The sequence below is a fragment of the Salvelinus namaycush genome, chromosome 5 (assembly GCF_016432855.1).
Source record: "Salvelinus namaycush isolate Seneca chromosome 5, SaNama_1.0, whole genome shotgun sequence".
In the NCBI taxonomy this organism is placed as follows: Eukaryota; Metazoa; Chordata; class Actinopteri; order Salmoniformes; family Salmonidae; genus Salvelinus; species Salvelinus namaycush.
In genome coordinates, this window is record NC_052311.1 from 34,313,444 (window position 1) to 34,324,764 (window position 11,321).

Here is an 11,321-nt window from a genome sequence, read left to right on the forward strand (position 1 = left end):
GGTGCTCTTAGGAAGTAAGGTGCTTGTTTACCTTAGCTCTGCACACTAAAAGACTTTCACCAAGGGTGATAATACAGCCATGGAGTAATGCCAGTCAGATGAACTAAGCATCATGTAAATCAATGTTTTATATCTAAAAGAGGCTTAATGTTTGAACAAGCTGTGCTTCATTTTCTGAATCAAAACAGTTCACATTTTTAAGTGTACTTATTTTCAGTATATTTTTAAGACAAGGTGAATGTGAATCCACTTACATGACTAATAGATAGCATAGCCAAATCAAAAAAAGTTGGTATTAGCTATACATACGTAGGATCATGATGTTCACAAATATCCTGTTTTCCTAGCATCTCCTTGAAGGCTTCCATGTTGGCTAGAAGGCAAAACAGAACACAAAAAATACACATTTATTTTAAAGTGTAATTCCTAAGGTATTGACGAAATCTAGTATCTATTGTGTTGTTTCTTGAGTTACTACCTTCATTTTCAATGATGCACTTCAGGATTTGTTCAACAGTGTCTTGATGGTCCCCTTCTTCATCATCTGTAACATATGAAAGATTGTCTGACGAAGCAGCTTGCCCCCAAGCTTGCTCCGTCATCATTCGAGATTATTAAAGGAAATTCTCAAAGTTGTCAACCTTAAGCATTTTTTTCACCACTTATTTCTTGTTTGTGTGAATCAACCGATTCTACAGCTCCTTGAAGGTAGTTTATTTCAACTAAAGCATCCAGTAACGGGTCGGCTTTTGAAGTACCCAGTAATTTAATATGGAAAATATGACTTCTTTGTGAGTGTCCAATGTTTACATAGGAATTAATTTAATTCAAGCTGAATAACATCCTCTTAAACTAAATAGTACAAGAGTTCCTCTGTTTCCTGTTCAGGAAAGGGCCAAGGCCCTTGGGATAAAGACCGACACCTCTGAAAAAAGTCACACATATGTATCTGCCTCAGAAAATCAATAATGGACGCTTGTTAACTTCTTCAAGCCATATCCCTGATCCTGACATCAATGGATAGATAAAAGCCAATATATAAAACTCTTTCTGACAGATGCTTGTTTTCCCTGGTAGATACTTACCATTCTTGTCTGGTCCCAGTTTCTGCTCACACTCCTCCTCATCTTCATCTTCCTCCTCCCCTGTCCTGCAGCGGTAGCCCTTCTTCTTCAGAAGGTGGCAGACCAGGAAACCCAGGAGGCCCGTGATGAAGAAGAAGAAAACCAGGAGGAAGATCATGTATGGGGGAGGGGGTTCACCCACTGTCGATGCCTCCAGGTCCGTCATCTCTCAGCAGTCTTCACTCACCCTCTATCTGTACCGTAGTCCTATATAGGCAATGGGCACATACATATGTACTGTACTGTAGAGTCAGTGATGAAACCTTGAAGGGGGTCCCCCACCACACTTAACAGACGTCAACTGTTGATCCATTCAGCAGCATTGATGGGCCTGCGTGCGTGGTCTTGTCTGGCCATCTGAGCCTCCTGTGTGGAATAGATACACCCCCCCCCCCCCTCAGGTTCCGTGCGTACCGCTGGCTAAAGCCAACTTTATCTATCTCAGCAGGCAGAGCTGGGCCAGTGGGTACACACCCTCGGATGTTTTTTCACTGGGCATCTTAACCAACACACACACACACACACACACACACACACAGACACAGACACACTGTGCTAAATTCCACAGGCCAAGGAGTGAGGCATTCATCAGTGACTCATTAATTCAAATTCCGTTGTATGGTCCTTGATAGGTTGTAAAACCTGGCCAGCAAAATAACTCAATGTTTGTACTGCAATGTTATTTTTAAAGTTGTGAATTAAAAAGTTTCATGTTTATGCTTACAGAGGAAGTTGGTCAATATTTTGGACCATATTTTTCAGTTGAACTCTTATTACAGAGGGCCTAGACACAACCACCTAAAGCCCATCACTCCAGCAGTTCAGACATATACTTCATTGCAGTTCCCCAGCAGCTTTAGAATTCCTGTGTCCCTCTAAAGAAAAAAAAGTACATTCCCTTCTGCCTACTCTCCCAGCCTGACATTTTTACAATATGTGGGTGGAATTGGAAATGTATGGCAACTAATGTTTCTGTGAAATGTACAGTCTATCTGTTCCTCTAAATCATGCCACTTACCGATAAGGCTGTCACTAGTCTAGTGCCACTGTCACAAGAGGACCAGTCCTGTATACAGATGACATGTTCTGTCAGACTTATATCAATTGATTATAGATTCTCAGTAAATCTGTTGAATTACAATGAGGTAATTTGCAGTAAACATTGAATTTGCTGCAAAAAATGACAGGAAAGGACACGAGCAAACTGAACTATGAGGCAGAATATCTCTGCATCAGCATAAGCACAGATAATCTTGAGGTGACTCAGCAATATAATGCACTCCATCAGGAACACACACATTGATGACACTGCAGCAACATACTGTGTTTTCCCCCGTAACTGACGGCAAGCTCTGCACTAATAACACTTCAAGCAGCATTTTTAAGAATAGCATAAAAAAAACGTGATTCAATTGAGCCATTGATTTTTATTTGTGATTCCTGCTGTTTTCCCCTTTTATTTCCTAGAGATTCATATAATTTCAAACTAGCTACAAATTAGGCCATTTGAATTTCATAGATTAGTATCATATCAAATATACCTGACTTCTACTCACCATGGCTGACTGTTTCCACATTCCGACTCCTTCAGTGACATACATGACCTTTTGAATATCAACTTCCTTTCAGATAACCTTTACCATAACTTCAACTGTGGGGAATGCACAACTGTGCAGTAAATGTTTTTGGGGAGGGTAAGTGTTTAGGGGCATATTTGCATTACTGCATCATCAACATTAATTGTCTCAGTTCAAGTTCAAGTCTAGGGCTACACAAGTGACCTTGAGCTCAGTGATGACTACCTGACCTGCTGTTACTAATCCTATTACAAAAAACACTACAGCTACATGCTTACATAATTCACTATAAACTAAAGACAGGCAATGGACAGTCAGTACAGCTATTGGCCACTAACTAGCATGTTGGTTAGGCAGGTGACAGAAGGTGAGCCCTTGAAAAAAATCATAAACTCTATTTGATCAATGGATATACTTAACCTATTTAAGATCTTTCCACACTTTGTTAAGGAAACACTGTAGCCTAACACTGTAGTTTACGTCAAGTTTGATTAGATTTTCTAAAGACTTTAATCACTATTATTTAGTAAGAACACCTTTATACACTGATTATAGTGCATCCTTTGTCAGACAGCATTTAGGAATGTTCAAGTTCAACTTTTGTACTATCCTTTTAACCGAAAATAGTGAAGTCCGTTAATCAATTGTGCCGTGAGCGGCGGTGGCCCATGACTGCAACCGTAGCCTCGAAGACCCAGAACAGAGTGACCATGACCATCCCGCAGTGCACTCTATCTTTTACAAGTTTTTGCCGGCCTCGTTGCCCATGATGGCACATCTGCCCTTGGCTTTGTACATGCGCTAGTTTAGCTATGACACGCACACATATGGTGGAATTTTGACAATGACAAATGTGACAAAACCAGATATTCTTGCTGAGATATTCTTGCTGAGTCTAGTCTGAGTCGGAACTTGACCGAGAATGCACTTGAGTGTATGATACGCTCCATCATCGTGACTAAAATCAGGCGCTCTTCCATAATTAATCAATGACACAATGCTGCGACAAATCACAAATATATCTATTAATTCTAATAATATAATTGCATAGTAATACTGTATATATCGCTGAGCATAACAACATAGTCGCGATTCATTTGCTGCATCATACGCTCCCCAGGTTCGCTTGCTGATTTGAACATCCCACCCGCCCATCGACAACCTATAATAAAACATTCCCCTTGATCATTATTTAACGAGCCCTACTCACGTTCTTTCCGAAACATTAGGAACCCGTAGTAAATGTGGTTGCTATCCCCATAGGTGTGTGGTCTCCTGTAGTAAGTCTTTTGAGGTGCGCTTGTTGTCTTCTGACTGAACGAGAGCTGCTCTGGAGTAAACCGAGGGGAAGAGATTCGTTATTTAAAGGGAAAATTATTATTTAAAGGGAAAATAACCCGTGTTTTTCTATTTTGAGGCCAGATTTTTGGACTGTTATATTTTTACAATTCATCCAATTGGTCCAATTAATCTAGGCTAACCATTAAGTAATTTAAACGATTATTATAATAGTCCTGTTAAAACTACAAACTACACAAATGAGGGTTAACTAAAATTAGATGTTGGTACTTGAAGAACACCCTCTTAGAACAAAATAATAGCTGGACAGGTTCACACATGGCATGATTAAACCAAAGTGATATCAAACATGAGTTTTGTCAGCACCTTGCATTATCCACATTAAAGGGGGAAACATTTGGATAACCAGAAGATATAGGCTACTGTATGTGAGGTAGGTCTATTTAGGCCTACCTCACATACAGTCAAAGTTGCAGGCCCATTATGATATTCCGAGAGACCAACTTGGCATATATAACAAGGCAATTAGAAATGCCATACGGACAAATTTTTCTGACTTGATCACTAATAATCAGAATAATTCAAGAGTGCTCTTCTCAACCATTGATGACTTGATAAAACCTACCCTCGCAAACCTACATGAACTTTCCTTGCAATCTAAATGTGATGAGTTTGCTGCATATTTCAGAGCTAAGATAGCAAACATGTGACTGGGTATCAGTCAATCAAGACCCGATGAGAAGTTTGATGATATGTGCCCCAGTCTATCACGCAAAGGCACTATGGAGTTATTTTCCCTGGTTGACACAGACATACTCAGGAAAGTGATATCACAACTTAAGCCTTCTACCTGCCTTCTCGATCCTATCACCAACACCTTCTTCAAAACAGTTTTTAATTGCATATCTGAAGAAATGCTATCTATTGTTAATCCCTCCCCACTGCACTAAAAACTGCTATGGTGAACCTAGGTACCTATTATTGGAGCCAAAGCACAGAGACAGAATCTGGCTGCATATTTTAATTCACAAGCAATAAAGATAAAACACCAGGTAAAAAAAATCTAGGTGTCATTTTAGATTCTGAACTCAAGTTCGAATCACACATTAGGAATGTGACCAAATAGATTTTTACCACCTGAGGAACATTATCAAGGTGCGGCCATTTCTGTCTCAGGCTGATACAGAGAGAATCATACATGCTTTTATTAGAAGCAGACTTGACTACTGTAATGCTCTCCTGTCTGGTCTAACCAAGAAAGCCATTGGTAAACTGCAAAACATATAGACAAAGACCGAGACAGAGAGCACACATTACACTGGTTTTAAAGTCTTTGCACTGGCTGCCTGTGAGTTTTATAATTCATTTTAAGATTCTTCTATTGGTTTTTAAATCAAACCACGATTGTGCACCCCAATACCTATCAGACATGCTTTTGAGTTATGTACCCAGTAGGTCCCTCGGGTCCTTTGGCCTTTTCACTATTACAATGCTTAGGACTAAGAGGCTTGGAGAGGCAGCCTTTAGTTACTATTCCCCCTGCCTCCTGAATAGCCTGCCAGAGAACCAAGAGGGGCAGAAACTTTGGGCATATTTAAAAGAGATCTTAAAAACACCTTTTTTAGCTTTGCTTTTTCTTAGGGTGCTTTTCAGTCTTTCAGTTTTTGTTATTATTATTTTGTTTTACCCTCTTATGTCTGTTATTTTTTATTTATATATTTTTCCTGTGAAGCACGTTGTGTTGCGTTCATGTCTGAAATGTGCTATATAAATAATGCTGGATTTGATTTGATCTGACCTCTCATTGGCTAGAATGGTCCCACCTGATCTCGCCACATTCCTGCCTGCCTTCCATCTTTGAGGACATGTATTTCCATTGTTAGAGCGGTCACTTGACTATCTTGTCAATATAATTGACAGTCTTTGATGAGTGATGAGAAAAAACAGACGAGCCGCGAGCGTCAACGGCGTCAAATTATAGAAAGTATATTTTTCTCGCGGGGAACTGTTGGGAAAATGTGCGGGTAAATTGCGTGGGTCGTTTGTAGAAAAGGAATGAGAGGAATTGTTATCATCAGCAGTGGCGATGAACTAGCAATCTCACTTTCTCTTTCTCTCAATTCAATTCAAGGGGCTTTATTGGCATGGGAAACATATGTTAACATTGCCAAAGAAAGTGAAGTAGATAATATACAAAAGTGAAATAAACAATAAAATGAACAGTAAACATTACACTCACAGAAGTTCAAAAGAATAAAGACATTACACATGTCATATTATGTATATATACAGTCTCCCTCTCTCTCTCCACCCACTTTCAGTCTGTATATTTGCATTATGTCCTGCTACCATGTCCCCAAAGGCAAGGGGTTGATAACACTGATGAATATATGTTTATCTATGTTTAATAAAACTGAATTGTTGATTAATAAGACCCTGAGTTGTCTCTGTTATTATTCCTGGTATGGGATTTCAATCCCTGAATAAATTATATGACTGCCAATCAGCTGCCCCCTGTGTCTTCGCCTTAGAGGTGCACGTGCTGAGACTTGTGTTAAGATAAACTTCTTGGAGAGAGAAAGGTAGGTGAAGTCTTAGTGACTGATTAACATAGTTAGAATAGCTAGGAAATATGATTGTATAGGATTTATTACCTGCCATTACAATTGACTTTTATATAATGGAAAACATTACAATAGCTTTCTGGTTGATAGACAAGTCTGAGAATGCTCACTTTGAGGTACTTGATGTAACGGATGTGAAATGTCTAGCTAGTTAGCGGGTACGCGCTAGTAGCGTTTCAATCAGTTACGTCACTTGCTCTGAAACCTAGAAGTAGTGTTGCCCCTTGCTCTGCAAGGGCCGCGGCTTTTGTGGAGCGATGGGTAACGACGCTTCGTGGGTGTCAGTTGTTGATGTGTGCAGAGGGTCCCTGGTTCGCGCCCGTGTCGGGGCGAGGGGACGGTTTAAAGTTATACTATTACATTGGTGCCGTGACCCGGATCACTGGTTGCTGCGGAAAAGGAGGAGGTTGAAAGGGGGGTGAGTGTAACGGATGTGAAATGGCTAGCTAGTTAGCGGGTACGCGCTAATAGCGTTTCAATCAGTTACGTCACTTGCTCTGAAACCTACAAGTAGTGTTGCCCCTTGCTCTGCAAGGGCCGCGGCCTTTGTGGTGCGATGGGTAACGATGCTTCGTGGGTGACCGTTGTTGATGTGTGCAGAAGGTCCCTGGTTCGCGCCCGTGTCGGGGCGAGGGGACGGTTTAAAGTTATACTGTTACATTGATGCTGTTGACCCGGATCACTGGTTGCTGCGGAAAGGGAGGAGGTTGAAAGGGGGGTGAGTGTAACGGATGTGAAATGGCTAGCTAGTTAGCAGAGGGTCCCTGGTTCGCGCCCGTGTTGGGGCGAGGGGACGGTTTAAAGTTATACTGTTACATTGACACATAGAGGTAGATAGAGGACTCCAGTGGCCAAAATCCTGTTTTAGCATGGGCAGCGCCATTGAGGACTTTCACCATTTTGAAGTAGCAGAAGGACAATCCCTCTAATTCCATTTCTACAAATGACCCACACAATCACAACAGACTGTTTGTTCCCACACTCGGGACTCTGACTCTCTATTGGTTACACTGACTTTTGGCCTCCCATCCTATTCTAACCACCTCTCGCCGGCTTTGTATTCATGTTACCTGATGAAATTGCTGTACAATATGATCTTGTTGCCATCTAACGCACATTCAAACGTCATAAATCAACACTACAGATCTCTCCCTGTCCTCTGCTGTGCCTTGATTGCATTACTGTTGATGATATCTGGAAATGTGCATGTACACCCTGGCCCATCTACTGTTGCTAGCCTCAATTCTGAATTGTGCTCTGATATCTGCTTCACTGATTTCTGCTCTCGTAAAAGCTTGGGTTTTCCGCAAGTTAACACTAGAAGCTTATTACCAAAAACGGATCATTGAAAGTGTGGGTTCACATTTCCAATACAGATGTGTTGGTCATTACTGAGACGTGGTTAAGGAAGAGTGTTTTGAATACTGATGTTAACCTTTCTGGTTATAACCTTTTTCTGCAAGACAGATCTTCCAAAGGTGGGGGAGTGGCAATCTTTATCAAGGATCACCTTCAGTGCTTGGCTGTCTCCACCAAGTCTGTCCCCAAACAATTTGATTTTCTGGTTTTAAGCATTAAACTTTCAAATAGCTCTTTGTTTACTGTTGCTGGGTGCTATCGTCCTCCATCAGCACCAGCCTGTACCCTACCTACCCCTAGGCACTCTCCTGGTCCCTTTCACTAAGTCTGAATTTGTCCTGCTAGGTGACCTAAACTGGGACATACTTAAACCACCTGACCAAGTCGTAAAGCAATGGGACTCCCTAAATCTTTCTCAGATTATTACCAATCCCACAAGGTATGACTCCAAACACCCAGAAAAGGCGACTCTCGATGTTATCCCCACAAATAATCCTGATAGGTATCAGTCGGGTGTTTTCTGTAATGACCTTAGTGATCACTGTTTAACAGCCTGTGTTCATAATGGCTGCTCAGTGAAATAACAAGTCCTGATTTGTCATAGACGCTTGCTAAAAAACTTTAATGAGCAAGCCTTCCTTCATGAACTGCCCCCTGTAAAATGGTATCGAATCAGCTTGATCCCCTCTGTCGAAGCTTGGACCTTCTTTTTTTTATATTTTCAGTGGTATTGTTATTAACAAACATGCCCCCATAAAGAAAATTAGAATTAAAAACAGGTTCAGCCCTTGGTTCGACCGTGATCTTGCAGAGTTACTCCACCTCAAAAATTGCATTTGGTGGGCCTCCCGGGTGGCGCAGTGGTCTAGGGCACTGCATCGCAGTGCTAGCTGCGCCACCAGAGTCTCTGGGTTCGCGCCCAGGCTCTGTCGCAGACGGCCGCGACCGGGAGGTCTGTGGGGCGACGCACAATTGGCCTAGCGTCGTCCGGGTTAGGGAGGGTTTGGCCGGTAGGGATATCCTTGTCTCATCGCGCTCCAGCAACTCCTGTGGTGGGCCGGGCGCAGTGCGCGCTAACCGAGGGGGCCAGGTGCACGGTGTTTCCTCCGGCACATTGGTGCGGCTGGCTTCCGGGTTGGAGGCGCGCTGTGTTAAGAAGCAGTGCGGCTTGGTTGGGTTGTGCATGGCTTTCGACCTTCGTCTCTCCCGAGCCCGTACGGGAGTTGTAGCGATGAGACAAGATAGTAATTACTAGCGATTGGATACCACGAAAATTGGGGGAGAAAAGGGGGTACAATTTAAAAAAAAAAATATATATATATATTTAAAAAAATTAAAAAATAAAATAGATTTGCATTTGGTGAAATGCTCGGCACACGCATACTCAGGCTGACTAGCTCTCGTTCACAAATGAGAAATAAATGCACTCAGGCTATCCGGAAGGTCAAAGTTAGTTACTTTCAGGAGCAGTTCTCTCTCTGTGGGTCTAACCCCAAGAAGTTCTGGAAAATGGTTAAAGACCTGGAGAATAAACCCTCCTCACAGCTGAGCATTGTCCCTTATTGTTGATGATGTGGTTGTTACTGACAAGAAGCACATGGCTGAGCTCTTTAATCACCACTTCATTAAGTCAGGATTCCTATTTGACTATTTGATTTGCCATGCCTCCTTGCCCATCCAACATTTCCTCATCTTCCACCCCTTCTAATGAGACGAGCCCCGATGCTCCTGCCTCTTTTTCCCCTGCCCCGCTACAAAGTTTCTCCCTGCTGGCAGTCACTGAGTCCGAAATGCTAAATGAGCTCCTTAAACGTGACCCCAAAAAAACATCTGGGTCAGATAGTTTAGACACTTTCTTCTTTAAGGTTGCTGCCCCTATCATCGCCAAGCCTATCTCTGACCTTTTTAACCTGTCTCTCCTCTCTGGGGAGGTTCCGATTGCTTGGAAGGCAGCCACGGTTCGTCCTTTATTTAAAGGGGGAGATCAAGCTGATCCTAACTGTTATATGTCAATTTCTATTTTGCCCTGTTTATCAAAAGTGTTGGAAAAACTTGTCAATAATCAACTGACTGGCTTTCTTGGTGTCTATATTATTCTCTCTGGTATGCAATCTGGTTTCTTCTCAGGTTATGGATGTGTCACTGCAAACTTAAAGGTCCTCAATTATGTCACCATTGCCCTTGATTATAAGCAATGTTGTGCTGCTATTTTTATTGACTTGGCCAAAGCTTTTGATATGGTAGACCATTCCATTCTTGTGGGCCAGCTAAGGAGTATTGGTGTCTCTGTGGGGACTATGTCCTGGTTTTCTAAATAACTCTCTCAAAGAGTGCAGTGTATAAAGTCAGAACATCTGCTGTCTCAGCCACTGCCTGTCACCAAGGGAGTACCCAATGGCTTAATCCTAGGCCTCACACTCTTCTCAATTTACATCAACAACATAGCTCAGGCAGTAGAAAGCTATCTCATCCATTTATATGCAGATGATACGGTCTTATACTCAGCTGGCCCTTCCCCGGATTTTGTGTTAAATGCTCTACAACAAAGCTTTCTTAGTGTCCAACAAGCTTTCTCTGCCCTTAACCTTGTTCTGAACTCCTCCAAAACAAAGGTCATGTGGTTTGATAAGAAGAATGCCCCTCTCCCCACAGGTGGGATTACTACTTCTGAGGGTTTAGAGCTTGAGGTAGTGACCTCATACAAGTACTTGGGAGTATGGCTAGACGGTACACTGTCCTTCTCTCAGCACATATCAAATCTGCAGGCTAAAGTTAAATGTAGACTTAGTTTCCTCTATCGTAATCGCTCCTCTTTCACCCCAGCTGCCAAACTAACCCTGATTCAGATGACCATCCTATCCATGCTAGATTACAGAGACATCATTTATAGATCGGCAGGTAAGGGTGCTCTCGAGCGGCTAGATGTTCTTTACCATTCGGCCATCAGATTTGCCACCAATGCTCCTTATAGGACACATCACTGCACTCTATACTCCTCTGTAAACTGGTAATCTCTGTATACCCGTCGCAAGACCCACTGGTTGATGCTTATTTATAAAACCCTCTTAGGCCTCACTCCCCCCTATCTGAGATATCTACTGCAGCCCTCATCCTCCACATACAACACCCGTTCTGCCAGTCACATTCTGTTAAAGGTCCCCAAAGCATACACATCCCTGGGTCGCTCGTCTTTTCAGTTCGCTGCAGCTAGCAATGGGAACGTGCTGCAACAAACACTCAAACTGGACAGTTTTATCTCAATCTCTTCATTCAAAGACTCAATCATGGACACTCTTACTGACAGTTGTGGCAGCTTTGCGTGATGTATTGTTGTCTCT

At 42.3% G+C, this 11,321-nt stretch overlaps 1 protein-coding gene across 2 annotated transcripts in view; it reads right to left on the bottom strand.

Annotated features, from left to right (window-relative positions):
- rell2 (RELT like 2) overlaps window positions 1-1,443 on the bottom strand; it is a 41,145-nt gene extending 39,702 nt beyond the window's left edge. For both annotated transcript variants that reach the window (XM_038994029.1, XM_038994031.1), the window contains exons 1-3: window positions 1,086-1,443; window positions 479-589; window positions 310-373 (exon numbers count right to left, since the gene is read on the bottom strand). In XM_038994029.1, the coding sequence (XP_038849957.1) occupies window positions 310-373; window positions 479-589; window positions 1,086-1,290 (380 nt within the window). In that variant the 5' untranslated portion in view covers window positions 1,291-1,443. The remainder of the gene's footprint in view (window positions 1-309; window positions 374-478; window positions 590-1,085) is intronic.
- Between the last annotated feature and the right edge of the window lie 9,878 nt (window positions 1,444-11,321).